Source organism: Haliaeetus leucocephalus, unplaced genomic scaffold, assembly GCF_000737465.1.
Source record: "Haliaeetus leucocephalus isolate CR32 unplaced genomic scaffold, Haliaeetus_leucocephalus-4.0 Scaffold140, whole genome shotgun sequence".
In the NCBI taxonomy this organism is placed as follows: Eukaryota; Metazoa; Chordata; class Aves; order Accipitriformes; family Accipitridae; genus Haliaeetus; species Haliaeetus leucocephalus.
Window position 1 is genome coordinate 5,860,851 of NW_010972576.1, and position 16,998 is coordinate 5,877,848.

The 16,998-nt window shown below is 40.5% G+C and overlaps 1 protein-coding gene across 5 annotated transcripts in view; it reads right to left on the reverse strand.

The window, feature by feature from the left end:
* Positions 1-16,998, reverse strand: part of TRIM2 (tripartite motif containing 2) — a 74,194-nt gene that overhangs the window by 19,734 nt on the left and 37,462 nt on the right. For all 5 annotated transcript variants that reach the window (XR_775539.1, XM_010586121.1, XM_010586118.1 and 2 more), the window contains 3 exons: positions 10,845-10,996; positions 9,991-10,171; positions 6,130-6,853 (listed from right to left, as the gene is read on the reverse strand). Coding sequence is in view for 4 of the 5 variants with exons in the window: in XM_010586121.1 (XP_010584423.1) it covers positions 6,130-6,853; positions 9,991-10,171; positions 10,845-10,996 (1,057 nt within the window). In the remaining variant the exon portion in view is untranslated. The remainder of the gene's footprint in view (positions 1-6,129; positions 6,854-9,990; positions 10,172-10,844; positions 10,997-16,998) is intronic.

The window sequence follows — 16,998 nt, forward strand, 5'->3', positions numbered from 1 at the left end:
GCTGAACAGAGTTATTAGGAAGCAGATCTGTGGAATAGCTCCTTTTATACCATCTTTGTATACAGATAAACAATCAGATTTGCCATAGCCCTATCTAATTCCTTCTGGTATTACTGAGCGTAGCCTGCACAAACCAATTAATTTAGCTTTGAAGATATGCTTTCAACAAAAGAGTATACATTTTCAGCTCAAGACAATCTAGCACACATAAAATGCTTCATAATTTCAATCTTTTATTCTTGCACAATAGAGGCCAGATTGAATCTCACCAAATAGAAGGAAAAAAAGCCCATTAACTTCACAGGAGATGTTAAAAATTACATCATGTAACTGCAGTAAGAATCTGCTCTGTAAGTGCTGGGCATCTGGACAAACCTGTTGTACATTTTTGATGCTTGTAGTAATAGGAGTGGTTTTTTGCTAAGTTTTACTAATATGAATAATAACCTCCCTGCTTGCTAACCTAGATTTACCAGCTTCCTCAAACACAACAAAAAACCATGTTGCTGTCCCCAGCAGGAAGGGAATGGATTCAGAGAGACAAAAACCCTGCAGAAAGATTACAGATTAATGGGGAGACTTTAGAGGTTGCAAGTAGCCATAACCTGTTGTGTAAGCACCATTGCTTTCCTGCCCACACCACTTCAAAAATTTCTTCCTGGACTGTTCTCTATGTGGTACTGAAAAAAAAGGATAAAACTAAACAGCATGGAAAGGTCTACATACATACTGCATAGACAGGTATCAAGGAGTTTTGTTTTTGTTCCATAGCTTCATTTCTTTTTTCCTCAGCGCGCCAAAAGATACTTAGTGAAACCTTACATGTTATGAGGATGTGATGCCCTCTCTTATAACATGTGAAACACAAAAGGCTCTGTAGTAAACTGCACCGAACCAGATTGTTAACAAGCTATGTGCTTGCAAAATAAATGTCAGTGTTTCTAATCCAAGTTCCCATGCAAATCTAAGTCTTAAAATCAATCAATCTGTTGGAGGGAGGCGCACAACGTTTGTAACCTTTAAAGATGAATGAATAATTCAGTTGGAACTCTGGCAGATACTCCTGCATACTGCTGGTAGTGAAGTTTGGGCTGGTATGTATTGATTTGCTTTACACAGCATCTGTCCCTAAAGCTTGGCCAACACCACCTCCAAGCCTTGCTTGTGCAGCAGAGCCCCTGCCGCCACAGGTAGGTATGCACAAATCCTAGGGGTAGGTGCACCGCAGAAGCAGTTCTTTGCTGGTACAGCAGCAAAACCCCGAATGACATGAGTCACACCAAGACCAGGTCTCTGTCATCAGGACATCAGACCCATGCTGGGGATTTTGCAAGCAATGTTCTCAGAGTTCTTCACCCCCTGTTCAATACAGGTATAACTGCAAAACTATGCAATGTGGGCCTGGCCAAATTTCACACTGGCCATCACAAACCCCTAAAGAGCTCATGACAAGCCTCAGAAGGATTCGAGCTAAGAAACTGGAAAATGAAATTCTACTTCCCCATTACTAGGTGTTCCTACTTCTACAGAAATATAAATTCTGTATAGAAAACATCTTGCTATTTCATACTGCTTATTAATGGGTTTGTTCCGGAGTTCTGAAAGAGAGAATGAAGAACAACTGATTAAAGTGTATCAGAGGGGCCTCTGCATTTCATGTGTCATACTTCTGCACTACATGGAACAACTACACAAACACATCCCTTCCTTCTCCTATGCCCTTAGCCAGGCCATAATTTGGCCAGGACAGGACCTTGCTGGAAAGGTAGAGAAGGGGCAGGGAAATGGGAGGAAGCAGATAGGAGAAGGTTCCTCTGGAAGATCCATACAAGGGGGCTAACTGCTTTTGGAAAAATACATGTTTTTTCAAGGAGATGTGTACCCATATAACCCACTTGTATTTCTATAAAAGCTCAAAAAATATGTATCTACAGGCAGCCCTGTTCCTTTCAAACAGGGAAATCCAATACAGAGTTTCAGGCAGAGGCCTTCAGAGAAAATTAAAGAAGAAACACCTGATCAAGAAGCCCTTTGCTCCCCCTAAGCCTGCTTTTAAACTGCACTAAAGCTATTATTACACAGGCCTTGTTCATGAGGTTTTATGTGGAGTAAATTTACAATAAGGCTCCTATTTGCTTTCAGCATTGATAACAGACCAGAAGACGACATCCACACCTAGTAAGGACGTTGACAGAAGGTACTGTTAAAGGCACTTTTTTTTTAAATTAAAGTGAATTACACACATTAAATGTACCAGCTAAACTTAGAGGCTCAGCTACATGACTGAACAGACAACTAAACACAGTCTGAGGAAAAGGAAAATTGACCTTTTTAGCAGAGAGCCAATTCTCCATCTGGCTGTATCTGATGCCAATCCCAAGTATAAATAAATGAAGAGAAAAAGCAGTTAAAGTGGGAAATAGCACCACTACTGCTGAACGGTGTCAAAGAACCCAGTCATGAAAAGTGCCAGAAGAAAAAAAATACCAAGGCATACAGCACAGCATGACAGAGCTAGAGCACAAGATGGGGGTCCTGGACAGAGTAGCTAACTGATGCCTCGCATGGCTCTTAACCCTCCTTTGGAGGACATGGGAGATTTACCATGGAAGGTGGAAGTGGCTGACACTGTGAACATCCCTAACCTCCACTTAACTCTGCTCAGCATGGGTCTAAGGCACAAAAGCAGGGTAATGGAAAAGAGCCTTCCCTCTCATTTTAGTGCTTCCTACCACTTGTAGAGGTAGCAAAAACCATTGCACAACAATTATTTTCTGGGTATCATAACGCATTCTTGTTTTCATTTGTATAATCTAAGTACATGCTACACAGATACTGCATAGACTCACTCTTAGAGATCATGCCTGTTTAAAAAAAAATTAGAAAAAGGGTGAGGATATAAATTATTGAGAGAGAAAAGGAGGAAGTGTTCTTGTAAATAATGAATTACACGAATGTATGAACGTGCATGAACGTGCAGTCAATAGCTTGACCTTAAAATGTCTGAATAGAACCACATGCCATTTTAAAAGCCATGAATAACACAGAATTGGCAAAAGATACAATGCACGATTCCCCATGAATGAAAGCACTTAACTGTACTAATGTTGTATTAATGCTATCTCTGTTAATACTAGCACAAGAACAATCTCCTGCTATGAGTTGATCAATTTACTTGTGCATAAAAGCCCGTATATCAGCATATATACAATAGCATACTCTGTGTACTTGGATGCCCATAGGAATATTACAGTGTATTTCTCCAACACAGCTGTATGAGCTTCTGGCAGCCCAAATGTAAGATTTATCTCGCCCAGTTTAAAATACAAATCCAGATTTGGCCAGGGTTAGCAGAGGAATTCAACAATGGGTTCAAAATAGAGATAGGCAGTTGTGTTGGAAAACAGCAATAAACTTTATTTTACATTACCTCATCAACAAATGAACCAAACCTTAACTTTTCGACGTGTGCTGAAACTGGAACTAAAGGAACGCTTAAATCCATGAAGGCAATCCCTGTGAAAATTTCAGAAGTTTTACCTGTGTTCATTAATTCCGTGTATTTTGGAAGTGTAAAAAGCTAGAGCATTACAGCTGCAATGGCTTAAGAGACCTTTCAGACAATGCATACATAAGACCACAAAAGCCCAGAGGGACACCTCTATGTAGGGTCATTCTGTGAAATGAGTGGCTGAGAACTGAACATGTAATAGGATGAAGTATTACTCTCAGCTCAGTTTTTCAATAAAATAGTGATCCATATATCCCAAATGTGGACACTCCTGTGAGGTTTCATCAAGCAAAGGTTCTGAGACATGCGTAGCTCTTGTTCTAATTATTTCCTCTTCTTTCTTGGGGTGTAGAGTGGTGAAGAAGTGGAGAGGCAGAACTCCAAAATAAAGCACATGGTCATGATTGCATCACAACAGAAAGAAAGGGCACTGCACTTTTTGGAAAACGTCTAAGACTTCTAGAGTTTGTGGTATGTTGGAGGGAACAGTTTAAAAAAAAAATAATCCAACAAACACCACCAACAACAACAAAACCCAAACTAGAGCCATACCACTATTTGGTAGTCAGGCTAGAAACTGCTGAGTAGAAGCAAGGGATACAGAAGCAGAAATTACAAGCTGAAATCACTTTAATCTATACCAAACGCTTTGTAATAAGAATATTAACAGTTTTTAAATAATTTCAGGACATCTCTTCTTTTTTTTTTTAAAGTAGTTAGATCTACAGTTTCCACACCAGGACAAATTAATGGTTGATATATGTAAACAAGAGGGCTTAGCATTCAGTGAAAGTGTCAGTCACAACACGTAACAGAGCTCCCCTGTTACTCACAGGCACAGTGTACCTGTGCAGGCTTTCCTATCCTGCTCTTACCTGCTACAGACCCACAGACTCTTTCTGCCTGAATCTATCCATCCAGGCCCTTCTCCTTCTAGGATACAACATGTCACAAACATTCCAGAAGAGATGAGAGAGATGTTTTCTTTCTAGACAGGGTTCAGACATTATTCTTAACTGTTTTGTTTAACCCTGTCTCAAAACAGGGGCCAGAAAAGATCTAGGCTACATTTATACATACCTTCTGCCACTCTTACCAGTACCAGCAGTGAAACTGCATTTGGGAAGAGCCACAGGTCCCTTTCCATTCCAGCAGGAGCCTGAGGCTGATCACTCTGTCCTGTGCAAGGGCTTCTCTCCCCATGGGATTGCTAACATGGGCTCTGCCAGTGGTGACTACAGCAATAGCTTTTGCAACAAGAACACCCTCCTGCTATGTCCGGGTACTAATTTAGCAAAAGTCGCCTTCCAGCTTTGGATGATAAAGCATGGTTACTGCTGAGTAGGGCTGGCTTAACTTCCGTATGAATTGTTCTACATCATATTTCTAACTTTTGACTCAGCTGTCACCATAAAATTTAGCCTTAGCAACAGTAAAGCTGGATATCATTGCCTCTGTAAAAAATGATTTGAGTTGTTATATTTATGGGGTCATTTATCTTACTAAGAAATGCACTGGCCATCTGGTAAAGGCTGGTCATTTAATGAGTAGCTTCATGCAAAGCTAACATTGTACTGTCCTATTCAGCAAGCAAAGCATGCTTGCTGAATACATTTTCTGATATAAAACCATCAAAGCAAGGAATCTCTTAGAAATACTGACAGATGAGAAATCAGATGGACAGAATTAACCAACTGACAAATGGTGTCCAGATGAATTTTCAACAGAATTACTAAAAAACCCTCCACAATTAACCACCATCTATTCTCTGCTACCACCTTGCCAACTGGTTGTCAAACTTGGTAACACATACTGCTGAAATCCTGACTTGTACATATTAAGAATGAACTTGCTTTTTTCTTTAGTTGTGCAAAGTGAAAAATATTTTCTAACTCTATAAGCAGACATTATATAAATACAATACCCCATGGTACAGACTTTTAAAATGATGAATTATTATCATATAGCTTAAAAACAGAGTACATCAAAAGACCTGAAAGAAAATCACAGTAAATGACACCAAGATGTTGTATTTTTACCAAGCATTACAAGTCCACAGATTTAGAGATAACATTACACTATATATAAAGAACCAAACATATTTAGATATTGGGGGGAAAAAAGCAAACATTAATTTTTTCCTATGCTGACATAATGAAATAACTATATATGACCACAGGATTTAGCATGTATAGTTCCAGGTTAATTAATTAGATTAATCTTTAGGGCAATCATTTTAGAGAAGGAGTCCTCCTACTTCCCTTCTTGCCATGCAATTTTTTAAAGAAGTAATTTAATCTAATCTGAAGCATCGATCTTATTATATTTTCATTTTATGATGCCCAATAGAGTACAGAAGAGGTGGTAAAACATTTTATCCTAAATCAAATGTATGCATTTTTCAACCCAAATTCCAATTAAATATTTGCTGCAAACAGAATTTCTGAAGTATGTGCTTTTAAAATTTACATATGAACAAAAGTCAAGAGGCCTAAAGTTATTATCAGGTTGCTCTACTTACAGCTTTAACCTTAAAATAATTTAACTTCTAGATTTTTTCATCCAGTTTCCCTGAACTATTTTTAAGCATGTCAATAGGTAGCAGACAAGTCACCTACCTACTCTGAAGATCAAATCATCTTCAATGGGATTCTCTTTTCTTTTGCCAGTGCTGTACATGCTCGCAGGTCTTTTCACAGCTTTCTGCTTCACATGACCACTGCCAGGAGATTTAACACGCCTCTTAACCCCTTCAGTGGTAGGGGACACATCTGCTGATCTGACCACTTTAAGTTTGAACGGGCTGCCCTTGATATGTTGATCATAAAGTCTCAGTGACAAAGTGAAGTCCCCTTCTTTCTGAACAGTATACAAAAATTCATAAGTGCCATTTTTATTGTCAAGTATTTCTCCATCTGCTACACTCCCATCAGGTGTGCTCAGTTCAGCAGTGAGGTAAGCATTCCCAGATTTACAGAGCTCCCCATCTTTGTCCTTAGTTGTGATGGTAACGGACATGGGCTGTCCAATCACTGTCTGCCTCAGTCCCTCACCTGTGGCCACTGTTTCAGAGGCAACAGCATTGGTGGTTAAAATAGTACCCAAGTTATGAATGGACTTCTTCAGGCCTTCTGTTTCCACTATGAAGTCCAACTGATCATTTTCACGGGGCTGCAATGGGAAGTCCCGCTCGGCCAGTTCATTCAGCTTGTCACTCATTTGCTTCTTCACCAGCAGAACTTCCGTTTCAGTGCCGTGGTTGAGGGCTTGGGCTGTAAAGTTGCTGCAACTTTTAATGCTTTCTTGTCCTTCGAGTAAGGTATCCAGCTGTGTCTGTAGGACCTGTGTGCATTACCAAACACCAGAGATTAGCATCTTGTTATAAGAACTATCATAGCAAGATGTAGCATGCTTTATATCTGAAGGCCTTTGTAGAAAGCAAATTTATAGTGCTTTATTTTAGAGTTTATTGTAAAGTTTCATTGTAGAAAAAGTACCACACTGATCCCCTACATGTTCTTGGAATATCATGCTGCAACGCAAAAAACGTACCCTATTTTGGGTCTTCAAGGCTTCATAGATCCACTGTCACACTAGATTGAATTACTGCCCCACCTGTCTGTCTTGTCTTTTTATTTTTTTTTAAAAAAACCCAAATGTAGAAGCTTGAACCCTGCTCCATCTAACTCTCAGCAGTCACAGTTAATGAGGTAGTTACTGGGAATTGAGCTGTGTGCGCAGAGACAGAAATATTTTGGAGTCATCAGGCCCATTAATAAGGGAGGCTGCAAGAAACTTCTTGAAACTATTTCTTCAGAGCCAAGGGAAACCTTGGGTTACTCATCTATGGAGATGGACAAGAAGGCACTCTCAAGATCTGTACATCCATCCTAAGGAAAAGTGTGATTACTGATCTAAGTAAGTGAAGAAAAGGAAAGGTCTCCCCAGCAGAAGCAGGTAAGTAATTTCTGCAGTTTCAGCAGGAGGAAAGCAAAACGTAAAGGATGGGTTGTGGTTATTGGGAAGAGTTGGGTTGAGTAGTCTGAAATTTTGGTGGGCAGCAAGTAGCTACTCTATATTTAAGACTGAGAAAGAGCTTTTATTATAGGCTCAGTTCTGGCCCTTAGTCTAAAATCCTTAAAACAGTATTGACCTCAAAATTGTTAGGTGTGGGCTGGGAACAAGGCAAAAAAATTTTTTAAGGCAGCTTTGCAATGAATTGGAAAAAGGATCCCTGAATTATAACAACCTAGCAGAGAAATTCACGACAGTCAGGAAAGCCCAAACATTCTAGCTACCCCCCACACTCTCCACTGACGAAATCCCCAAACCAAAGTATCCAGACACACATGTGGTATGTTTTTCCTACAGAGAAGAACTAGGGCACAGACATTACTGTGGATCAGAGAAGTTATTTTGTTGACCATCACTGTAAAGTAAATATTTTTGAAACATTTAAATTGATTTTAAAGTAAACTTAGAGACTGGATGTATTTATTGCTATGAGATACTCTTCCCTTGCTGAGACACACCATGTAATGACACTGCATTCTAAGGGCATTTTTCTTCTGAATTTTACAAAGCTATCTGCTTTTCACCCACAGGAGAAAATCCAGGCTGATGAGTTACTGATACAGGAAAGTGATAACAAAATCTTTTGCAAGCAAAACAGAATGAACAAATTTCAAGCCTACACTGAAATTTCAAGTTATCTTCTAGGCATCTATAAACGTCTCAGGATTCAATACAAGGCATTTCTAATCTGCCTTGTCTTTATTCAATTTAAGTAGTTAAACAGACAGCATAGCTAATAAAGTCCCAGGATGATAAAATCCCATATGCTTGGGATAACAAACCACAAACTGAGGAGGAAGACAATTTGCAGCTATGTTTTAAATGATGGAAAATATTAAATCCTACCATAACTAATATTCAAAATGTGTTTAGAGTATTTTACAGAAGGCCTCTTTCAGTCCATTGGACAGCTGAAACTGAATCACCAACTTCCTTTCAGTAAAATGTAGCCCTTTCATTTTTTCATTTTTGCAAAGTACATGATCAGAATGATGGAATATTTGGGTTTGCATTCTTTTGCAGGACTATTCATGCAAAAGTAAAATCCAATTCCAATTGCTCTTTTTTATACAAACAAGGGAGATGCCTCTTTTACCACTTATGTGCAGCTTTGTAAAAATGTGGTTCTTTAACACCCCAAACAGTTTTTAAACTATTTTAAATACCTTTAAACAACAATAAAATAATTTAACACCATATTCCATCTTGTGTGAACTTTGTACACACCCTGAGTATATTTGCTTGCTAAGAAAATAAATCCTGACATCTTGGATATGTTTAGATGAACCTGGGATCTAAGCCCAAATTTTTCATGCTAAAAGCTCCTCAGCTGCTGCTTAGCTCTGGAGATGACTACATTCTGTGCCCAAAGGGTTTTGGGCTCCCTGTGTTCCTGAAAGTACACATCTTGTGCACGTATTAGAACTCTTCCATTTTCACAGGCCCAGCAGTTCAGTACCTTCCTAATGATCAAGCCTGTTCCAGATCTAGGAATGCAGCATTCCTCCGCTTCAGACATCTGGAGATGCTCAAGCTGCTCAGTAATCACAGAGAATGCCCAAAGATGCCAATATTATCAGGCATTCTTGAAACTCCAGTTGTTGATGCTACTTTCTTTTAAAGGTTACTTTGAGGGAAGAGATCTTTCTTTTATATAAAACAGACAACTGATGCTCAGGAAGACAAGGACTAAATTCTTTCATTTGCCTGATTCAAACTTACTAATCCTCAACAAAACCCCACCCAGCAGGCTACAGGCTTGTATTTGTAAAAGCACAGATTTCTGTTTTCTTCCTCTGAAGCTTAGTCTACAATACAGGGGGAAAACCACAGGATTCAATCATCCAGATAGGAAGTAAAAGAGTGAATACAGCTCTGGAAACTTCCTCTCTGTGCTTCCCTGAGAAAGTAAGTGAGATATCCCTGCAATCTTTATGTGTTACAACCAGTGACACCTAACATGAAATATGTTACCAGGCATTTGAAAGGAAAACAGTGCTTTAAAGCAAAACAGTAAGCCTTGCTCAGTTCTTCAGGAGAAATTGGTCTGTATCTTGTTGGGGGGGTTCATAGGATTGCAGCCCAAGGATTTCAGACTTTCCTTCTGTGTTCCCTTATTGTCATCTGCACATCAGCATGTTGGCTTTAAGCAGATGCCTGCTTAATGTGTTGGCCATTTTAGATCCTCACACGCCATGCACAAAGGGCTACCTGCCCATACACCGTGTGGATTCCATTTATAATGCTGGGCACACACAAGCAAGGCTCTGCAGCACTTGATTTCAGGAAAACAAAATTCTCCTCTGGCTCTCAGACACAATTTGTCAAACTGGTGTCCTGCACCATTTGTAAAAACTGGCTGATTAAATTAATAGCTTTTCACTGAAACAAAACATGCATCTTACTTTGTGTTTAAGGCCATAATTCACTTCCAGTTCCATAAGCAGCACACTCTTTCGCACATTTAAAGTCTTCTGGAGTTCATCAAAAGTGGAATGAATGTCATCTACAATGCTAGCCTTTTGGTTGGTTAACTGGTGTATGATTTCAGATATAAAATGAAGTGCTGAGTCGATCTCTGGAAGCCTGAGGGAGGGATTAAATTACAAAGATTGCTATTTCAAAAGTCATTAAACATTGGCCCTTGCCCTGATATCTTTTGAAGAAACAATCTCATCAGCAGGCTGTCTTTAAACTCAGTCATTTCCCAGAGTAAGTTCATTCTTTTTATAACCACATAGTGGTTTTCATCTGATAAAATAAGGCAAGCCAGGGCCCTCCCTTGTGGAAATCCATTGACTTTAGGCATTTCAAACAATGAGGCCTTGGATCCTCTGTCCTTTATGCAAATGTATCTACTCAGGAAGGTATAACTAGATCTACCATGCTTTTTCTTTTTTTTAGCCTTTCTGCCACCGTAGTGTCCGTACTAGTCTTTTAAGCATCCAGTATTATTTATATATTATGAAATTAATGACTGGCTAGTACTTTTCACCTTAACATTTTATGCCCCTTCTTTAGAGGACACTTGCAATTCTAATGGCCTCTGTTCTGTGAAAGACAGATAGGAATCTTTTCCTCTTTCCTCTAATCCCTCAGTGCATCACACTCAATGGATTTTTTTCTTTATGCTAGCCTCACTATCCCTGTTTTCTAGGTAAAGGTCCATGGCACCAGCACATTAAAACATCTACCCAAGGTAATACAGGAAGCCAGTGGTAGAACTGAAAAAGGAAAATAATCAGTGGAGTCTCCATACCTTTTGTTGACAGCATCCAACTGGACTTGGAGGGAAGCCTTGTGTTGCTCCACCACATCCTTGAGTGGTACCGTGGGATGCTCTGCGTGTTCTCCCTCTGTACACTCCCGGCACATGGCTGTCTCACAGGACTGGCAGTAAAACTCCATCACCTGGAAAAGCGCACAACTCTAAATTCAAACATGGCAGCAGTAACATCACTCAAAGCACATCTTACTGGGTCTTGACCTCATGTTATTATCCGAGCTCTGAGACAAAGTTTCTCCTTAGACACCAACAATTTACTGTCTAAAAGATCGCTGATATTCTTATATATTTCATATCAAAATTCTGGTTTAAGTGCATTTTATTCTATCAGAAAGTGTCAGAACAGCAGCCTGGGAAACAGAATGCTGGACTTCAAGGCTGGCTCTAACATCATCTTTACACTGTGTAATAGTAAGTTTTCCTGTCTCTCTCAACTACTCCATGAAACAACTCAAACAACAGGGCATTTGAGTCCCCTCACTAACTCAATCCTTAGTCTCCCCAGAAAGTCTGCCAAACGAAGTGTAAACTTAGGCTGTTTTTCATAACAGGGCCACCCGCAGAACATGAACTCGATGGAGCTCACCAAACAGCATGTTTATTTGCTAGAGAAAAGCACCCTAAATGAACCAACGTGCTGCAGGGAAAAATCTCCATATCCCATTACTAATCCCTTAAAACCATCAAAACCTCATATCTGAGATTATAATGAGAGTGCTGATCTACACTTGAAAGAGGAGGAGATTGTTTCAACCTGTTATGTACCCAGTAAGATGCTGTCTGGAGATAAAAAAAGATTTTTACATGTAATAAATACCCCAAATTCTGAATATATTCATGAAGGGAAAGAAACAGAAAAGTGCTGTGCCCAAAATCATATGTTAGTCAAAATGATGCACATATATGCAAGTTCAGCATGAGACTTTCTTTTACAACTAGAAAGTCCTTGAGCACAAAGCATTTTAGGCTTATTAAAAGTATATAAGGAAACTCATCGTATATGCTTCAAAGCAAGACATTGGCAGCTTTCTTGCATTCAGAACATAGCATCAGAATCTTGAATAACTCAGCTGATGCTTCTGGCACTCAGATCTCTCGCACAAAGACAGTTGTGCTGGAGATGTTGGCTGACAAGATGGTTATGTAGAACTGGCTGTTTTCAGGTGAGCAGAGGGACCTGTAACAGCACCGTGCAAAGTAGCTGGCTGCTCCAAGATATCTTGAAAATTAGGAGGGGGAAGTAAGAACCATGATTTGCATGTGGCTATTAGCATTAATAGGGATTTTCCTCTGATAAGCTCCTTTCCCTCTTATTCCCATTCTTCCCTCTTATCTCAATTCACAAGATATGGGATTCACATGCAATGAGGGCTTAGTCGTTTGTTGGCCATTCGTGTAAGCCACTTTAGAGAAACTTTAAAAGCTGCTCCAAATAAACTGTGTGAGATCAAATAGATCAGCAAGAAAAAAACAAGAGACTTTCTAAACAATGACAACCCCCATCAACGCTACTCCAGTCACTGTGAATTTAGCAGTCTTACAGTACTAGATCCTCCTAGGCCTGACAGTTACTTTGGTAGGCACTAAGATGTGGTGCAGTCTTACAGGGCATAGAGGAAATGAGTTAAACAGAGTTTAGGATTTAAATTATTTTCAAAGGCTTCAAAAATTTGCAACCAGAAACAACCAAAAGGAACAGTATTTTATTAGGAAACTCTTAAGTCACTTTATATGGTCAAAAAATCTCATTTCTTTTGAATGAGTGTCAAAAGTTCATCTGTCCGCCTCTTCATAATTTAATGCTTAGCTTCAAGATATTTTAACAAGCCTTTTACTTATTCGATATTTTTATCTTTGGATACAATGATTAGAATAATTTAATATTTCTGTTTCCTATTGAACACATCATAACAAACATCATTATATTTGCAGCAACATATATAGGAAAGGAAGCATCTCATTGGCGTATTAAAGTTTAGCTTAATCAACTTTCTTCCTCTTTATTCAAGCACCAGAGAATCACATAAGCTAGAATGGTAGTAACAAGCAGACCACAAAGACCTAACACGTATGTCTGCATAGAAAAAGTCTTCTTTGCCTCAGTCAAATTCAAAGTGTTTTGAGTGAAGCAGCTTTCATTTCCCATTAAAATCTCTGGATTGTGCCATAGCTGAAGGAGAAAGAAAACCTAACATTAATACAACTCAGGCTTCAAATGCTTAGATAAGCTGATTTCCTAAGATCTTGTCTAGCATTTCTTAATCAGGTAAGATTAATTTTAACTACAGACAGACATGTATTACTGGCTTTTCTTCTCTCCTCTTTATGCCCAACATGGACATCACATTTTGTGACATTCCCAGTGTCGTGGTTTAACCCCAGCCAGCAACTAAGCACCACGCAGCCACTCTATCACTCCCCTCCTCAGCTGGACAGGGGAGAGAAAATATAACAAAAGGCTCGTGGGTCAAGATAAGGACAGGGAGCAATTAGCGTCACAGGCAAAACAGACTCGACTTGGGGAAATTTAACTTAATTTATTGCCAATAAACCAGAGTAGGGTAATGAGAAATAAAACCAAATCTTAAAACACCTTTCCCCCACCCCTCTCTTCTTCCCAGGCACAGCTTCACTCCCAAATTCTCTACCTAGCCCCTCCAGCGTCACAGGGGGACGGATAATGGGGGTTACGGTCAGTTCATCACACGTCTCTGCCACTCCTTCCTCCTCGGGGGGAGGACTCCACACACTCTTCCCCTGCTCCAGCGTGGTGTCCCTCCACGGGAGTCAGCCCTTCACGAACTTCTCCAACGTGGGTCCTTCCCAAGGGCTGCAGTTCTTCAAGCACAGTCTGCTCCAGCATGTTGGGTTCCCCGTGGGGTCACAAGTCCTGCCAGAAAACCTGCTCCAGCGTAGGCTCCTCTCTCCATGGGTCCACAGGTTCTGCCAGGAGCCTGCTCCAGCGTGGGCTTCCCACGGGGTCACAGCCTCCTTTGGGCACCCACCTGCTCCAGCATGGGGTCCTCCACAGGCTGCAGGTAGGTATCTGCTCCACCATGGACCTCCATGGGCTGCAGGGGGACAGCCTGCCTCACCATGGTCTTCACCACAGGCTGCAAGGGAATCTCTGCTCTGGCGCCTGGAGCACCTCCTCCCCCTCCTTCTTCACTGACCTGGGGGTCTGCAGGGTTGTTTCTCTCACATGTTCTCACTCCTCTCTCTGGCTGCTGTTTCTGTGTGCCGCGCAACTTTTTTTCCTTCTCAAATATGTTATCACAGAGGTGCTACCACTATAGCTGACGGGCTTTGCCTGGGCTGGCGGCGGGTCCAACTTGGAGCCAGCTGGCATTGGCTTTGTCAGACACAGGGGAAGCTTCTAGCAGCTTCTGATAGAAGCCACCCCTGTAACCCTCCCCCACTACCAAAACCCTGCCATGCAAACCCAACACACCCAGAAAGCTTTTCAGGATAAAAGTTTGCTTTACAAAACATCTCAGAAAAAACCATTTGCCTGAACCCCTCTTTTCCAAATTTAAGAGAGCTCTTGGGCAGGATATACTATGGCATCCAACCATGGCTTCAGCTGTATTTCCACTGAAGTCAACAAGAAGATTCCCATCAGCTGTAATGAAAGGTGAATTAATACCCACTGGTTCTGAAATCCCATCCACTAACTCCCACCTTAAACCAGATCAGCATATTTCAGCAAAGTGATCTAATTAAAGACTCATGCATATCTTCACTACTATAATTTAACTGAATTTACAGAAAATTTTTAATTTGCATAATCAAGGATGCAGGTACTTCTGAAATAGATTTCACAAAGCCAAAGCACACTAATTCCAGCCCTTCAAAGTTCAGGTCTCAAGAAAAAGGCTCTCACCCATCACAAGCTCCCCTTCTCTAAAATCATATTTGAATAATGACATTGTTCATCCTCTGGTTTCTATTTGTTTAAATTAAAAGAGCAGTTCAGAGAAAAAGGATGAGTCTGCTCTTTGCCAGCCTCCTTCCTCCTCTCACACACATGCTTAATTCGTCTGTCCCAGGGCTGGTGCGTACCTTAGCTTTGTATGTTTTGGCTTTTAGAAGAATCTAAGTTTGGATTACTTGAGGGCACTTCCCAGATATCCGGTAAAATTTAGAATGTGGGGTTTTGTTCTCCCAGTCATAGCTTTTGCCTTAGCCATGCAGCAAACCTGAAAGCTTTAAGCAAATTTTTTAAAAAGTTTTGTAAGATTGTCATGACTTAAACACGCTTACATACAAGTGAACCACTCAGATCCCTTGTATGACTTTCCAATTCAGTCAGATATGATTGTATCAGTCACACTATAGATTCCTAACTGTATTACATGTTCCTTGTGAGGCAGAACAAAATTACACCAGCAGTGAGCTCAGTTTTTTAGTTGTAAGGCTCATGAAGAACCTAACCCTGACATCCTGAGGTTTTTTTATTTAGCCTCAGTGACACACTGAATATTGCAGAGTACAGGAGAAATTAGATTACACTTTAATGGGATACACAAGTAAGTGACATGGTGGGAAGTAGAGAGGTGAGGAGAAAAAACAAGGTTTAAAAAGTATGTTATGAAGTCACTTCATCAGAATATCAAGGATAGGTGCTTTTTTATTTTTCTAAAAGAAGCATACAGGCAGTAAGCAACACCTGTACAAGTTCAGGAAATGTTTTTCTAGACAAGATCTTATACCTGTCAAGTTGCCAAGCTATTCTGTGATCTTTTGAGAAAAAGCTAGTCAAAGATAAGGCATGCTCTCTTGTTACATGCATTTAATTTAATATTGGGTAGGCTCTCTTGTTACACTCTTGTGCTGGTTTTGGCAGGGATAGAGTTAGTTTTCTTCATAGTAGCTGGTATGGGGCTAAGTTTTGGATTTGTGCTGAAAACAGTGTTGATAATGCTGAGATGTTTTAGTTATTGCTGAGCAGTGCTTACACAGAGCCGAGGCCTTTTCTGCTTCTCACCCCACCCCACCAGCGAGGAGGCTGGGGGTGCACAAGAATCTGGGAGGCGACACAGATGGGACAGCTGACCCCAACCAACCCAAGGGATATTCCAGACCATATGACATCAAGCTCAGCAGATAAAGCTGCGGGAAGAAGGAGGAAGGGGGGGATGCTCATAGTGACGGTGTTTTGTCTTCCCAAGTAACGGTTACGTGAAAGCCCTGCTTTCCTGGAGATGGCTGATCACCTGCCTGCTGATGGGAAGTGATTAATGAATTCCTTGTTTTGCTTTGCCTCCATGCATGGCTTTTGCTTTCCCTATTAAACTGTCTTTATCTCAGCCCACGAGTTTTCTCACTTTTACCCTTCTGATTTTCTCCCCCATCCCACTGTGCGGGAGGTGAGAGATGAGTGAGCAGCTGTGTGGGGCTTAGTTGCTGGCTGGGGTTAAACCATGACAACTCTATAGGCAGAAAATACATTGCACCTGTAAAAGCATGGATCCTAGACTCTGGGCTGACTTTCATTTCAAATTCAAATAAAACTCAAGCATGGACTTTTCAGGATGGGTGACTACAAAGAGGCTACACCACTCATTACATATTATGAAGTAATGGACCTGGAATTTCACAGCCTTCCCTGTCCTGGTTGTTGTACCTGCCCCTAAGTGATTGTAGATCAATGTTTCCAAACCAGGATGCTTATATCCAACAAGAGCTGCAGGTGTTTAGCAGCTGAGAATAAAGCCAATCTTATTTTAATGTGTAGGTAGAAGATAAGAATCTTCTGTTAGGTTCAAAAGTTCCATAACAGATGTGCCCTATTGCCCCGATTTAACAAGAACATATATTTTTGCTCTGTGTTGGGTGAATATGAGGAAGCATTTGTTTATAGTTCAAGCACAGGAAACCATCTCTCATGTTAAGATACTACAAGCTAAGTTTCATTTTTCATAAGAACACACACAACAAAGATGCCACAACAGAGAATGAGAGGATGTGCACAGAAGGAATAGGATACACACATATTTGTGGAAAATGTAAGTGGTGGGAATAAGAGACCAACTAGAAGGGAAAGTATCTAATCTACATGGCCTGAGGGAGGCTAAGTTTCTAGCAGACAGGCAAGCCAATGAGAAAGTATCTGCCCATCAGCTTC